The 15,760-nt window shown below is 43.5% G+C and overlaps 1 protein-coding gene across 3 annotated transcripts in view; it reads left to right on the top strand.

The window, feature by feature from the left end:
- Window positions 1–1,543: 1,543 nt before the first annotated feature.
- cop1 (COP1 E3 ubiquitin ligase) overlaps window positions 1,544–15,760 on the top strand; it is a 16,371-nt gene continuing 2,154 nt past the window's right edge. Inside the window, exons 1-19 of one of the 3 annotated variants that reach the window (XM_068571511.1) lie at window positions 1,544–2,341; window positions 2,490–2,549; window positions 3,109–3,206; window positions 3,425–3,489; window positions 3,587–3,688; window positions 6,564–6,632; window positions 6,721–6,780; window positions 6,896–6,975; window positions 7,304–7,367; window positions 7,520–7,634; window positions 8,558–8,693; window positions 8,859–9,002; window positions 9,228–9,336; window positions 10,876–10,957; window positions 11,060–11,176; window positions 12,811–12,928; window positions 13,545–13,669; window positions 13,911–14,071; window positions 15,578–15,622. In XM_068571511.1, coding sequence (XP_068427612.1) covers window positions 2,025–2,341; window positions 2,490–2,549; window positions 3,109–3,206; window positions 3,425–3,489; window positions 3,587–3,688; window positions 6,564–6,632; window positions 6,721–6,780; window positions 6,896–6,975; window positions 7,304–7,367; window positions 7,520–7,634; window positions 8,558–8,693; window positions 8,859–9,002; window positions 9,228–9,336; window positions 10,876–10,957; window positions 11,060–11,176; window positions 12,811–12,928; window positions 13,545–13,669; window positions 13,911–14,071; window positions 15,578–15,622 — 2,067 coding nt within the window. In that variant the 5' untranslated portion in view covers window positions 1,544–2,024. Of the gene's footprint in view, window positions 2,342–2,489; window positions 2,550–3,108; window positions 3,207–3,424; window positions 3,490–3,568; window positions 3,689–6,563; window positions 6,633–6,720; window positions 6,781–6,895; window positions 6,976–7,303; window positions 7,368–7,519; window positions 7,635–8,557; window positions 8,694–8,858; window positions 9,003–9,227; window positions 9,337–10,875; window positions 10,958–11,059; window positions 11,177–12,810; window positions 12,929–13,544; window positions 13,670–13,910; window positions 14,072–15,577; window positions 15,662–15,760 lie in introns of those variants that run through there. The other 2 variants (XM_068571509.1, XM_068571508.1) reach the window with 2 other exon arrangements.

The raw sequence follows: 15,760 nt of genomic DNA, 5'->3' as shown, positions 1-15,760 counted from the left end.
AGGAAGATACCGATTGTGTGTGTGTGAGTGAGTGAGTGAGTGAGTGAGTGAGTGAGTGAGTGAGAGAGAGAGAGAGAGAGAGAGAGAGAGAGAGAATCTGAATGAGCATGCTCCACCGAGGGCCTCACCCCCCGCTGTAGGGGACCTCCACAGATTATCCTTCATCTGAGTTTGTCGGTCTTGACCCTGTCGACCCAGGCTGATGTGCGGGGGACAAGTGAGGAGGGGAGGAAAGAAGAAAAAGCTTTTTTTTTACCACCGCCGGGGTGACAAATCGACCACGGGGAGGCAGAAGGTTCTTGAGCGGGACAAGTGCAACATGGTGTGTGTGCGTGTTTGTGTGTGCGTGTGTGCATGTGTGTACAGCAGGTGTATGACTCAGAGGGCCTCACCCAGGTCACATGTTTAAGGGGCTCAAACTGTATGAGCTCCAACTGATGTTTGTTTTACATTATTTTTTCTGATCTACTTAGTTTTTTTCAATTTATTTAATTTATTTTGTATCATACTTATCCATCATCTATTTAAAACCCAGAGGTCTTTTTGTTAAAGATATGGAAAAAATGTATACAATTCATATTCTGATGTATTTTAGTGTATTTAATCTAATTAGACTAAACATTGCATGCATATTCGTGATATTTTTCCTCTTTATTTCTGAATGTGCGTGATTGACCCGCTGAAGACATCTCACTGTACACGGTGGTCCCTCGCTGAGCTCCGTAGTGACGCATGCGCACTTTCCTTCCGCAAACAACAACATGGGAAAATCCTTATTTGCGTGTGCCATCCTCCGGAGGATCCCTTGTTTGTGCACGTGGAGGGAGAAAGCGGAAAAGCAAGTAGCGGGCTGAGGTGGACTGTGAGCGTGAATACGTTAGAGCTGCTCGGGTTGTGTTTGCGGAGCTGCAGGTGGACGCTGGATGAATAGACGCGCGCTTTTCTTGGCTCCTCGGCTGCACTTTGGGGGAGAGATGTGACCTACCGGCGTGTTTCTCATGTGAAGGCAATGTCATCTGTAAACAACAAAAAAAAGGACAAACATGAGGAGACACTGGGTTTCTGTGGTTGACTAAAATCGTTACTTACTTAATTACATAGATAACAAATAAACTGAAATATGTTTTCTAGGGCTCAAGCTTCAAAATGATACGATCTCTTACGGTGTGTCATTAAAAAAATATTTTTTTTTAATTCTCTTTGGGGCTTTTTTTAAATTTTCATCCATTTAATGATACTATTGTAATATTTCTCTATCTGAAGTATGGCGTTGATGGGTTTCTAATAAAGTAGAAGCTTTCTCTTTACCACATAACATGTTTTTATGTAATGCAACGTTTGGATCAGAATTCAACTGAATGCAGTTTGACAAGAGTTTCACCAGAGTTTCAGGGCAGTGGGAGGGAATTATTTCGCAAGCACGTGACGTGACCAAATAAAAAGAAACTGAATATGGTTTGAGTCTAAAACTATTATGTATTATTAGTATTGTTATTGTCAATGCAAAAATGCCTCGATCATATATGCTAAAATCGCACAATTAAATTGTGATTTATTAAGACGCATTATGCGCATTTCGCCCCCATCAGCGCAGTCGCACTCCTTCTCGCTAGGGGGCAGTGCAGGGAAACAGGGAGCGCACTGGGCACCTGGGTAATCGAGGAAACTCGAAGAGATTCCTCTCCAGAGCTAACAGTAGCTAGCCGGCTGCTAATCTTCTGGACAACGCAGTTGCAGTGTTGTTTTGTTGGCTGCTTTCAATGTCTGCGCCTTTCGTCCGCCGTACTTCAGGGTTCCCGTGATGCGCCACCCATGACGAAAGAGAGGCGGACACCGACAGACAAGTTTAAATGCGCTGGATGTTCGGTGACTCTTGCTTTCTCTCCAGGATGCTAGCACACAAGCGAGCCAGCCAGCCAGCTAGCTAGCCAACCTGCTGAAATAGCCAAATAGCAGCGGCGTCCGGATGCTTTGAACAGCAAGAACGCAGCGGATTTCGGGGAGTTTTTAGTGGGCCTCGCACGATGTCAGGCAGTTCAGTGCCCAGCACGAGTAACGTTAGCGGCGCAGGAGGCACAGGGAATACAAACGGTGGCGGCAACGCCGTCACCAGCAATGGGAACAACTCTGGAAACGTCGTGCCCTCCCGGACCCTGGCGGGAGCCGGTGAGGGGAGCTTGTCGGTGCCGACGTTGGCCGCAGTGCCGTCGTCCCGGAGCGGCTTCGCGTCTTTGAGCAGACCCACTGCGTCCTCCAGCAGCAGGAAGAAGTCCCTCCACCAAGCACCCCTCTACAACGGCCTCTTGAATTCATACGAAGATAAAAGCAACGATTTCGTCTGGTGAGTTCATCTTCGGACCTTTTTATAACGTTTATTTTCTGTAGTTGACTGTAGCTGCACGGTACCGAAAGCTTTCTGTCAAGTGCTTTAAAAGTTTGAAAGCAACATTTGACACGCACTTGACGTGTTTGTGTGTTTACTTTTTCAGTCCCATTTGCTTCGAAATGATAGAAGAGGCACACATGACGAAGTGCGGCCACAGTTTTTGGTAAGTGTTCCGTGAAGCGGATGCTTTGGGTGGGACGTGGAGCTGATCGGAGGTAACAACAAGTGATGCTGTTTGTCAGACTCCTGCCAGCCAAACCAACCTGTGCTTGTGTTAGTGGCGCTTACATCCAGATCGGGATGGAGGAAGACATATTTCCCTTCCTCCACCTGTCCACCAGTTCACTTAACCCCTCAAGAAAACTCTATACAAAGTACTTTTTATTTATTGTTTCCCACCTTAAAGAACCCCGAATCAAAACCAATTTTTGCATTATTGAGGAAAGCCACTATTTTTGCCCTTGAATTATTAATTTCCATAATATTTCAGCACACTGTCTGTGTAGGTGTGGGGTACCGTCGTCAAACGTGAATTCAAAACAAAAAAACAGTGGAACAAAAGGATAAAACATTTTCCCAAAACGCGTACGAAAGTGCCACAGGAACAGAAAAGTCCAACTTAGGCTCGACTTAACTTGGGCACGACCGTCCCGCGGCAGCACTGTTCTTTGAGTGCCTCCTTCAGTGTGCCTGCAGTACTCAGCTGTCTCTCCCTCTTGCAGTTTCAAGTGCATTCGCCAGAGTCTGGAAGATAGCAACAGATGTCCCAAGTGCAACTACATTGTTGATAATGTGGATCAGCTCTACCCGAACTTCCTCGGTAGGTGTTTTGAGTCAAGAGAGTTGAAGGGTCGCTGAAGGGTGTCGCTCGGGCCCCATTTTTCTGCTCTCAGCCCTCATAATACACACAATTGCACGTTAATCAAATACACATTGTGGATCGATTCCTGGCCGACTTGCCCAACAAGTCATAGCTGTATGTCCAATGTTGTGTTTTTATCATGTACTTACGAAGTGTTTCCAATTCTCCCGTCCCAGTAAATGAACTGATCCTTAAACAGAAGCAACGGTCAGAAGAGAAGAGGCTAAAATTGGATCATCCTGTGAGTAACATATAGTTTTTATTTTTATCATTTAATAAAGTCTGTTGCTTGTAAGTGATCGGTTTCTCTAACCCCGCAGAACGGGTCGAGGTGGCAGGTGTTCCAAGACGTGTTGAGTCCCGACCAGGAGAACTTGGACCTGGCTAATGTCAATCTGATGCTGGAGCTCCTGGTCCAGAAGAAAAAGCAGCTGGAGGCGGTAAGTAAGGCCAGTCTTAATCTCCGGATTAGGGTTAGGTCTGTATGAACACTTTCCGTAAGTCAGCGTTAGATACAGGCTTTGCTCAAGGTAAATGTTGGAAGAAAAAAATTATTCACGCTTAATCATTTACTATTTCGCTGTTATATTCAGACTTCTCATCTTACTGTCTCTGTTTAATCTTACACACAAACTCAACATGTCTCCTGATAGCAGGGAGACTAGAGGAATCTGTATGTTTCTGTCTGAAAGAACGTGCAGTTCCTTTGTTATCGTATGACCCTTTCTCACAAATCGCTCTATGGGAGGAGGGGAAAGGTTCCCGATTAGGTCGATGACGTCATGAGGGTTTCTGTTAGTGGGTCATGATGAGTATGTAAGAGGTGGTTCTTTGAGAGATCTTTGAGCAGTCTTGGATATGCAATTCGTCTATCACCTTGTACTTCTGACTCTGCTCCTTCCTTGCAACGAATAAATGTTCCTGTTTTAATGATTTTACTCCGAGGGGTCGAGTCAATTTTTCTAACAGTAAATTATCCACAATTCATTTCAATGTGCCGTGAAACCCGAGATAACCAGCAGAAGCATGGAGACATAAACAAAGAGGGTAGCACACGTGTGTTCAGCCTGGCGAATTACATGTATTCAGAAACACCAAGGATTAAAGATGGAAACAAAAACAGATGAAATCAGATTGTTTATTAGTTTATTTATCAAACATTTTGTTTTGTCATTGAAGCTAAATAAATTATTTTAAATGGCTTCATCTTGTGAGGGAAAGAGCCTGGAAGACGTTTGAATCAGAAGTAGAAGTTTTAAAGTTGGGGTTGTATGAGCTACTCATTTACAGTCGGTATACACGGAGCGTGAGCTGCTGTGGACGGGTGCAATTCCAAAACTTATATTTGCCATCTCGGCCCACCCAAAAAAGTTCCCCAAACAACACAAACAAAGCCGATAGAGGCAGCAGTAGACCAGAAACTTGTGTGTCTGCGAGTTAAATTCCTGTCCTTTATTCCCCAAATCCGTTTCCATTGCACTTTGTTGCGTCTTAATTTTATCGATGTGTTGACCTTTTCTGGTCTTGCTAATATTGCACGTTTTTATTGTATTATTTGTGTAAGTATCGGGTATTCCCGTGCACCTTTTCTTTAAAATGCACATAACAAGCAGGTAATTGGGATACTAACACGGGTAAAGAGAACAGGTGGTCACAGTTTATGTGGTAATAACGGGTCTTGAATGCGATGAACTTTGCAGAAACCCTGGAGTCGGTTTTAGTCTCTCTCTTGACAATAATAAACAAGAACACATTGGATGAAATTAAAGACAAATTAAAATTAAAACTTCAAAACAAACAGAGGAGCTCCGTTTACTTCTCCAAAACCATCAGCGTTGATGGAGGGAGTGCTCTGCCTGTGTATGTGGTTGCGTTGGAGACAAGACGGCATGTTAGACTGGCACGATCCCCACTAGTCGCACCACGTCAACTGTCTGCAAGGAGATGTTTCAGGCTGTGTTTGAAGAGTCAAGAATTGCAGAGTCATCTGAAATCATCAGTGCGTGACATGGTCTTTGTGGCAGGGAGAGGGTACGCGTGTGTTTCCTGGATTACTCTGGGAAAACCCGGCGCATATCGCTCATAGCCTGGAACCCCACCATTTTTTATTTTTTCCTTTCTCTTTCTTCTTGTCTTGACAATCTGTGTGAAGTTACAAGAAAAGAGAAGTAGGAGCCACAACCATATCCTGTTGACTTATGTCCTGTCACATCAGCACTTGCCTTTTAATAGTGACATCAGGCTTTTTTAATTGTGTGGGGGAATTAATTGTGCAGCCTCATAACGAAGGAGACATTTCATGGATCTTTTTGCGAGATCTGAACCAGATTCTTTAGGCTTCTGTGGCATCCCTGAAGAGGCAGGTTAGCATTCAGGTTATCCATTGTGCAAATGCCGGAGGGTGTGTCTGTGTCCGTGTCCTCACCATGTATGGTTTTGTCTTTGTTGACTTGATGTGGTCTCTGGAGAGGACACTCTGATGCCCAATTTAGTTTGATATTGGTCCCAATTTAAATGTCATGCTATCAGGCATTGGGCGAAGGTTTGTTGAGGACTCTGCACAGCTCTCTGTTCTTACACACATTAATAGTTAAAAATAACTTTAACTCATTTTCTCCGATCTTGACGTGCTAACTTTGCGGCCGCTGCTGCTTATACTTCTTTTGCGAGACGTTTTCTCGATTTGCCTTCAGATGAATTTGAGCTCGACCATGTAGAGATTGCTGTTGGTGGCTGCATCAAATTCACTCTTCCTAAGGCTGTTTTTTGTGTAGTTTTTTTACGTTGTAAAGCTCACGCGTACTCTAAACGACAGGAAAATATTGTGCTACTCGTGTATTTGCACTAATTATTGGTGCAAAACATTTCCCACATTTACAAACATCAAAAAAGTGGAAAGCGGCTCACATTTAATTAGTCTGGTTATGTTCACTGTGTTAAGTAATTTTGTCGATCACTTTGTGACCAATTTTACTTCAAGTTCATGTCCAGCCACTTGAATTTGGTTGTTGTACCCTCCTTTCTCTGGTGTTTTTAATAGTTTGTATTATTTGTATCGACTGCATGAAAAAATTGCCAAATGGCCAACAGTTGTCAAAGTCGTCTTCCAGCAGCCGTGACCCCTCGGGTTTGGGGTCATTTCCTGTTGTCTAATTGAACGACGCACTTGCTCCTCATCTGTGCCTTGTTTTGATCGTTCTGCTTCTTCATTAACTTACCGGGGGATAAAAAGCGCACTAACAACATTTTATTAAGTGTGACTTGAAGAAAATGGTACTCGAGTAAAAGTATACTTGTCTCGTGTGTCTCCGCTAGGAATCCCAAGCAGCTCAGAGACAGATCCTTATGGAGTTCCTGAAAGAAGCCAGGAGAAACAAGAGAGAGGTACCGCATGTTCAATAATGGTATTATAACTGTACCGCTGGGTGGCAAGGCATGTTTATTATTGGTGTGTTTCTGGCTCCGTTAACAGCAACTGGAGCAACTGCAGAAAGAGCTCAGCTTTCTTGAAGAGGACATTAAGCGTGTTGAGGTAAAGCAGCCAAACTCTAAAGCTAGAGGAGGATTATTAAATTCTGTGAAATGGGAACAACTGGAGCATAAAATGTAAAAAAAAAAAAAATATATATTTCTGTGCCGCATTCCAGGAGATGAGCGGACTGTACTGTCCGATGATGGAGGCCGAGTGTACGGTGCCTAATGTTGAGGCCCCCTCACCAGCACCCAGGTACCGCTGACCTCCGTACGAGTACATCGTCCTTCCAACCAGGCACATTCAGCTTCTCTGAGAGAAACACAGACTGGCCATACTGATTTGCCTGTTGCTCTTTAATAACTGCTATATCTTTTATAAGGGGACCAGATCTGGGTAGAATCGTAGCACATCTAGGGAGAATAGGACCCAATCTATCGGAGCAGATCAGAATTAGACCACATCTGTGTAGAACCTGAAGAAACCATTTTGTTAATAGCAAAGCATATGCATGTAGTGAAGGTTTTGTGGCTTCTGTCTTCTGATTTATTGTCTGTATGTGTGGTGTTTGGCCGTTGAGTAGCTGCAGCAGTATTATGGAGCCACCAGACTACAGCCAGCCTCCAGGATTTGGTGGAACAACCCAGGTAAGCCGGAGAAACGTCTTATTTTGATTATCTTTTTATGATTGTGCCCAAGGAATATTTGAAAAGCTCTCCCAGGTTTTAGACGTAGAATGAAGAAGTCCTGTCGAGTAAAAAAGTTCCGCACCGACACGACTGCACACTTTGTTTCGCAGGGCAAAAGACAGACCTGGTACAACAGCACACTGGCGTCGAGGAGGAAGAGGCTGACGGCTCACTTTGAGGATCTGGAGCAGTGCTACTTCTCCAACAAAATGTCTCGCATCACAGGTGACTAATCCCGGCATCGCTCTCTCTCCCAGCACAACGGCAACATGTCCAAGAACGTCTGTGGGCAGATGTGTTTCTGTTGACTACATTTGCAAGAAGGAAACACACCAATACGGCTCGATTCTCAGAACTGTGTGTTTACTCCAGAGCGTTGATGTTTGGCTGTTTGTGTCTGTCTCACCCCAGTGTTATTGCTGAAGTTTAAATGAAGACCGCAGAGTGTGTTGTTGCTGCTGAAAAGCTTTGGCTCTCAGCAAAGGAAGAATGACACATACTGTGAGGCGCAAAAGCACAAAGTGCTCCTTGTTTTTGGTTATATTATTATTTGATGATTTATGGCAGTCAAAACTCACACGAGGTTGCTTCGACATTAGGTAGGGTTACAGCCCACACACGCACATCTCCCTATTTTACACACCCAGAGGTTAAACACTGATGCCAGGCATACACCAAAGATGCCGCTGGCTAGCACAGCGGCTAACTAACTTTACCGGTGGTTGCTTTGAGTTAGAGTATGATGAGCATAGGGTAAGCAGACATTATAATGCTTCCATGATGTGTTTTAAATGTTAAATGAATACAGCTGTTTGAAAGAGTTGTTTTCACAGCAATATGAAATAGATATACCAAAAGGAATTATGGCCTGTTTGATTTCCTAATACTAGCTCGAAGCAGCTTCTAATACATAATTAAAACTAAACAACGCCAAGATTTTCATTTCCCTAATTTTTTTAAATGTGCATTTTCAATTAAATAACCACTATAGATGACAATAACAAAGAAAAAGTATAACATGCAGAATACTTTTCTGGCGCCTCCTTCACTAGCTGCTGTAACAAAAGAACGAACAACAAAAATAAACCTCTCTGGCAGATGCGACACATCGACGGTGTTCTGACAGTGCGTGTCTCTATTGTTTACAGATGAGGGCAGGAACCTAAACCAGTTGGATGATTTCATGGAGTGTCTGTCTAAGTTCACCCGCTACAACTCTGTACGGCCGCTCGCCACCCTCTCGTACGCCAGCGATCTCTACAACGGCTCCAGTATCGTCTCCAGGTACCAAAAGGAATATGTAGACTTGTTTTTATTGTAGCTTCGTACACTTGGTGGACTGGTCGTTAAAGGGTGATTGTACTGTTGTTAAAGCCATTGAGTTTTCTCTCTGTAGAACCTTCAGCAGCCCTCTCACTATCAATGACTGCTTTCTCGCCTGTTCTCCAGTATTGAGTTTGACCGTGACTGTGACTACTTTGCCATCGCTGGTGTGACCAAGAAGATCAAGGTGTTTGAGTATGGCACAGTGATCCAGGACGCGGTGGACATCCACTACCCTGTCAATGAAATGACCTGCAATTCCAAAATCAGGTGAGCTACAGATGCAGAGTTAAGACGGGTTCTTGTGATCTTTTGTGAGAAACTGTTTTTACACAGATTCAACAACGATCACTCGGTCACCGCGTAAAAATATACTTTGTTGTTGTAGAAATTGAGGCCTATGTTTAAAAGAAACAGCAAACGGTGCACTTATTTAAGAACCTGAAAAATTGTGACGTTGAGTCTTGAAGTGATCCCGCCCCTTGTTTGTTGTAGCTGTATCAGCTGGAGCAGCTATCACAAGAACCTTCTGGCCAGCAGCGACTACGAAGGTACCGTCATCCTTTGGGATGGGTTCACCGGCCAGAGGTCCAAAGTCTACCAGGTATGATACTCAGTAGGCCCGGGCAGTGTTCACGCCTTCCTGACGTTTCACGGGGGCGCCCCACTGCCATATATTCTTGCTGGAGGACACAATCTCGCTTTTCGGTAGAGGCAGACATCCGTGGGCTGAACTAAAATTATAACATTTATTTGAAGAAGAACAGAAAACGTATCTTACTTTTAAAGCCAGTTCAGCTGTTGCTCCTGTTATTTCCTTTTTTCAAAACAGTGGTGAAGAACTAAATTCTGACTGGTGTGTTAACTTCACCTCTAATTTATCAGAGCACAGTAAACCAAGTTGCTTTCTAAGATACGATGTGACCGGTAGCTTTAAATTAGCTATTTTTAAACTGAGTCCGGCGCAGATAAATCTCACCGGGGCTACATTACATCCCTTCCAGCAAAGAATGAAGGCAATACAGTCACTGATCAGGTCTAGTTCTCCGCTCTCTGCATGTGTGGAAAGGCAAAGATCTGCACTCGGTGAAACACAGAGTTTGACAGGAGTGAGAATAGTGAAGTTGTCGTGCCTGATGACATCCCTGGTCGAGTCCCGAGAGCGTGTGCCACACCAGCTAACTGTTAGACATTACATTACATTTAGCTGATGCTTTTATCCAAAGTGACTTACGTTTTTGCTCTATACATTGTAGACATAGCCATGGGGAGCAAGTTAGGGTTAAGTGTCTTGCTCAAGGACACAACAACGTGGATTAGCAGAACCACCGACCCTCTGATTGACAGACTGGAATGCCGACCACTGACATGTTTTCAACATGTCGCAGGAGAGAGTTCCCACCTGCTTGTAGTAGCCATCGCCCTGTGGCACTCGCCTTGGACCTTCACCAGTTTCCATCCAGAGGCAGCAGATCCACAGAGGATCCCGGTTCCACTCAGTCCCCTCGCACATCTTTTTTATTTATAATCATTTTCAGTTATTCTCTGCATTTCACCTTACCCATTAAGGAGCAGTGTGCTGCTATGAAACGCCCGGGGAACAACTTGGTCTTCAGTGTCTTGCTCAAAGACCCTGAAACATGTGGACTATGGGGAGACTAGGGATCGAACCGGCTATCTTGTGGTTTCAGGGCGACCACTCTCCCCAATAGCTACATTCCGTCTGAATGGTTCTTCGTTGGTTTCAGTTCAGCCCTTTACACAATCCCCTCCCCATGTCGTCATTTGGTAGATTTAGCCCTCTGGGTTTGAGTACCTTACTCTGCAACTGGTTATTAAATGTCCTCACAAATGAACCCCAGGCAGTTAAGAACAGCGCCCCCCTCAACCCCTGCACTCGAGTGTGGAACATTGCAGCCCCCCTCTTGCTCTCTGGCAAGAGATGGCGAAGTATCAGATGCTGTATCAGCAGACTTCAGAGCAGCTTCTGGCCTCTGGCTGTATGATTCACCACTCTCTTTTTTGTGTCTGGGGCTGAAAAACTGCAATACATGAACATCCCAACTGTATCACTTTGTAGAATGATTACAGATGAAACAGTGCACCTTTTTTTGCATAAAGTTTCCTTCTGCTTTCTTTTCAGGAACATGAAAAACGGTGTTGGAGTGTCGACTTCAACCTAATGGACCCCAAGCTGTTAGCCTCCGGTTCTGATGATGCAAAAGGCAACTGAAGACCACTATTGCTGTGTCCCACACGGTTTCAGTCATGAATCCTCCTTGCAGCTCATGGATAAAGGCTCACTGTTCTGTTTTACTGCGTTTCAGTGAAGCTATGGTCAACCAACCTTGATAACTCTGTAGCCAGCATCGAGGCCAAGGCCAACGTCTGCTGTGTGAAATTCAGCCCAACCTCCAGGTATCACCTGGCCTTTGGCTGTGCAGGTGAGGTCTGATTTCTCTCATCTTTGTCCTGTGGAGTTACTGTTGGTAGAGGACAAAATCAGGGCTGCAATCTAGTCTTGGGCGACATGACTAGTTTCAGTGTTTCCTCCAGGTTTCAAGCTTTTAATTGCAATCACTAAGAACTATGAGAATATGTGCAAAAAATAACTAACATTTAGTTACTACTAAATAGCTCATTTTGGAAAACAATAAGTATTTTTTTTTTATTTTTCGACGCTATGTGTGTGCTCAATGCTCACCAGTGTGCGCGCAAGTGTGCATCGGGGCGGACCTCGCATGAGCATGTTGAGACATTAAATAACAAGCTGTCATGTTGATACGATCAATAAAATACATTTGTTTAGTTTGTTTAATAACAGAACAAGGTGTAGATCTGTTCTATAGGAAAGAGAACATATAGAGAAAATTACAATGGGCCAGGGGTGTTCTTCAGGGACGTGCCACACCCCCCCTAATATGACAATAGGGAAAAACACTGAGTTTATCCTCCCATGTCCAAAATAACAAAACAATATCCAATCATGCAATACCTGCTATGAATTCACAAAGGCTGAGTCGAATGATTCAGTTTGCTACATTCAAAGCTTTGTTTCAGGTTCAGCTAGTCAGTGTCCAGCAGGGAAGACGTACGCTCTCATTATTCAAGTGCATCTATTGGACGTTTCTGTGGTTTAACACAAAGTGAGAATAAAGTACCAGAGAACGTAAACAAAGTTATTTGTGAGCTGTGAGAGAACTAATGACGGGAACACCACTCCAATCACCAACCTCACCGTCACAAAGAGCAGCCGGACCGAAATGTTTGCTGTGGCAACAAAATAGAAAAGTGACTGTCAACCTTGGTTGACAGTCACTTTTAAGGGAGGAGGAGTTATAGCTAGTTTTATTGATATAATTTATAGTTCTCGTGCTGTCTCTCCACTTATGGATTTAGTAAGAAGAGGCTAAGCATACGTAGTGGATGAGCAGGTTACAGTACAGGATGTGATGCACGTGGAAGCCCACCTCCAGCAGTTTAAAAGAAAAGAAAGTAATTACATAGTATCTAAAAATAAGGACAAACACTCTCATAATATTAATACATCACAATATAACCCAAACCTTTTTCATAATAATTACATAGTATGTCAAAGTAAAGTCAAAGTAACTAGGCAAAGAAACAATGTTTTGCTCTTATCATGATGTATTATATTGTTACAGACACGTCACAACCACCGCAGTTTGTCCTCATGGACCACAGCGTTTCTCTGGTAGTTATGCAGACTACGGTGGTCCAGACAACCCTCTAAAAATGTAATTTCGCAGCCCTCATGGGGGGGGGGAAAGCTGAGCATTTGAAATATTCCCTTTTACACAGAAATTGCCCCGGCTTATTAACCCCGAATCTCTGTGTCTCCACGGTCCAAGTCCACTGAGCCAGGAGGAAAAAGAAAAAAAACTTCTTTACTGTTGGAAGTTGTTGGTTTACTGTCTGTAGTGAAGCTTGGTTATTGAAATGAAAGCCAGCAGGCGCCGTGTACCGGTCATTCAACTGTCGGTCCACCATGGCTGACTCTGTAGGTTGACACTGAATGAATGCATAACTTTTTCTGTTTGTCTCTTTCTGCTCGCAGACCACTGTGTCCACTACTATGATCTACGCAACACCAAGCAGCCCATCATGGTATTCAAAGGCCACAGGAAGGCGGTGTCCTACGCCAAGTTTGTCAACGGAGAGGAAATAGTTTCTGCGTGAGTCAGTTTGCCCTTGTTTTTGTGTAGCAGTGCTAAAGTTTCATAGAAAAATGTTTCCCTCAATCTATAGAGACTATATATTGAATTCTTACTTATTCAGGGATGACCCTAATAAGTAAAACCCGGAGTATCGATAAGGTCAATGATCAAATGAAAACTAATCCCCTCTCGATTTATTTAGCTGTGAATCTATTTTAAAGATTTTGGAACTTCTTGTGTTGCTGCTCCAAGAAATATATTTTTTTTATCTTATATACAAGAAGAATGGTGCAATGTCAATACTTTTTTTTAATTGTCATAAAATAATCCAAAAGAACCAGCAAGAGGATCTTTAAAGGAACCAAACCAACTAGCAGAACCTCTATGAGTACAAGCATCGATTAAAATCTTCACGACAACCACCCCCCCTACTTCTAATCCAGTCCTCTTACCATCTGCTTTACGTGGCAGTGTTGACAAACAAAACAACCCGTTTTCTTTATTCATTCCACACACACAAAGATGCTTGGATTTACAAACTGACAGTTGATCATCTTCTACCTCGGATTAGCGAGAACTAATAGCCCGCCGCCTCCTCACTCGTCTCGTGTATTTCCCACCTTTTCTGGGACAGATCCACGGACAGCCAGCTGAAGTTGTGGAACGTCAACAAACCTCACTGCCTGCGCTCCTTCAAGGGTCACATCAATGAAAAGAACTTTGTGGGCCTGGCTTCCAATGGAGACTATGTTGCCTGTGGTAAGCATTGATTAAACAAACTACAAGACAACCATGATGCAAAAGAACCTGTGGGGCAAAAACATCTGCTTTTTCCCCCTCTTCTTCGTGTGTGTGTGCGTGTGCGTGTGCGTGTGCGTGTGTGTGTGTGTGTGTGTGCGTGTGCGTGTGTGTGTGTGTGTGTGTATGTGTGTGCGTATGTGTGTGCGCGTGCGCATCTGTCTGTGTGTCTCTCTCTCTCCCTCTCTTTCTCTCTCTACAGGCAGTGAAAACAACTCCCTGTACCTGTACTACAAAGGGCTGTCAAAGACACTGTTGACATTCAAGTTTGACACAGTGAAGAGCGTCCTGGACAAAGACAAGAAGGAAGATGACACCAACGAGTTTGTCAGCGCCGTCTGCTGGAGAGCCCTGCCCGATGGAGTGAGCTCCCCTCATCATCGCACATGTTTATTTGACAAATACATACTGTGTGTGTGTGTGTGTGTGTGTGTGTGTGTGTATACACACACACACACACACACACACACATATATATATACATATATACATACATACATACATACATACATACATACATATATACACACACACAGTGGTCCCTCGCTTATCGCGGGGGATACGTTCCAAAAATAACCCGCGATAGGCGAAATCTGCCAAGTAGTGAGCTTTATTTTTTATCATGATTATACATGTTTTAAGCCCCTAAAACTCTTAACCATACACTTTTCTCAGACAGGCATTAACATTTTCTCACATTTCTCTCTTATTTAAACACTCTCAAAGTTTCGCGGATTTAAAAAATAAGCCCGAACATGTTTAACAAATTTCATTTTATTGATCAATCTACGAGGTCCTCTGACCGCACCTCTTTGTCCGTCAGCCACTCCGTTGTTTTTTTATCCAGACATAATCTGTCCTGTACAGGAGAGACTGCACGGAGGAAACTGATTGACAAGGTGTACGGTACAGTCCCTTAGCCTAATGAGTGCGCAGAACACAATGCGCGTTCATACGCTGTGCTGTAAAAAAAAAGCAACAAAAAAAAATCCGCGAAAGGTGAACCGCGATATAGCAAAGGACGACTGTTTATATTAGGGCTGGGCATATTAACACGTTAATGCATCGTTAATCTGGCAATCCTTTAAAGGTGGTAACTATTTGATCATGCGTTAACTGCATGTTTTTTGTTTTTTTTGTACATTGGGAGGGGCTTATTGCTTTAAATCTCTCTCAGACGGCGTAGTTCAGACCTAGACGTCTCACAGCTCTCCCAGTCTGGTCAATCAAATATGAAAAATACATAAATGAGATAAATGCCATGAATGCAATGCTACGGCACTGCCTTTACTTTGAAGGCGTTTTATGTAGGTGCGCGCGTACTTCCGTAGCCTCACCGACAGTCAGTGTTGACGAATTCAGCCTGACATGAAAGCACGTATTGTTATATAGCTTCTGTTCTCAACAAGCAGTGAGTGCTGCAACAAGCAGCTTTGCCTCACAAAGCTCTCACAGGCGGTCAGTCTACCGGCAGCCTCCGCATCAGAGTGAAAGTTAATCGCGCAAAGCTCCTGACCCTTCGGTCTGATCCACTATGGCAGAGTACTTTAAGTCAGGATCACTTCAGGATCGTTACTCTTCTCTCAAAGAGGAGAACTTTCCACACAGAAAAATCATGCAATTAAATAATTAATATTTTTCAACTTTGCCTGGCACTAACATATATATGTACATGTGTACATACAATATGTTGGCTGCTCTTCCTGTTTATGTACGCCATCGCTCTGTTCAGGGGAAAACATGTTACAGCTATGAAAAAGATAGATTATGTACTTCTTTCATTTTGTTTGACATTAATGAATATTGTCCTGTACGTGATGAAGTATTCATTCTATGTTTGATAAATCTTTGTCTTTGTTTGCTTTTCAGGAGTCAAATGTCCTGATTGCTGCAAACAGTCAAGGAACGATTAAGGTTTGTGTTTTGAAAGTCGCTCATGAAACACACCAATAACTACAGTTCGACTAAAACTATCAACTATTTAGATAAGTGTTTGATGTTTTCCCCCTGAAAAGTTAGTTGCTAGTTAATTTGTCTGTCAATTAATCGATC

The sequence above is a fragment of the Clinocottus analis genome, unplaced genomic scaffold (genome assembly GCF_023055335.1).
Source record: "Clinocottus analis isolate CAN_PGR_092001 unplaced genomic scaffold, fCliAna1.0.p SCAF_11, whole genome shotgun sequence".
Lineage (NCBI taxonomy): Eukaryota > Metazoa > Chordata > Actinopteri > Perciformes > Cottidae > Clinocottus > Clinocottus analis.
The sequence above is the reverse complement of the archived record's forward strand: the minus strand, read 5'-3'. Positions and strand labels throughout refer to the sequence as shown.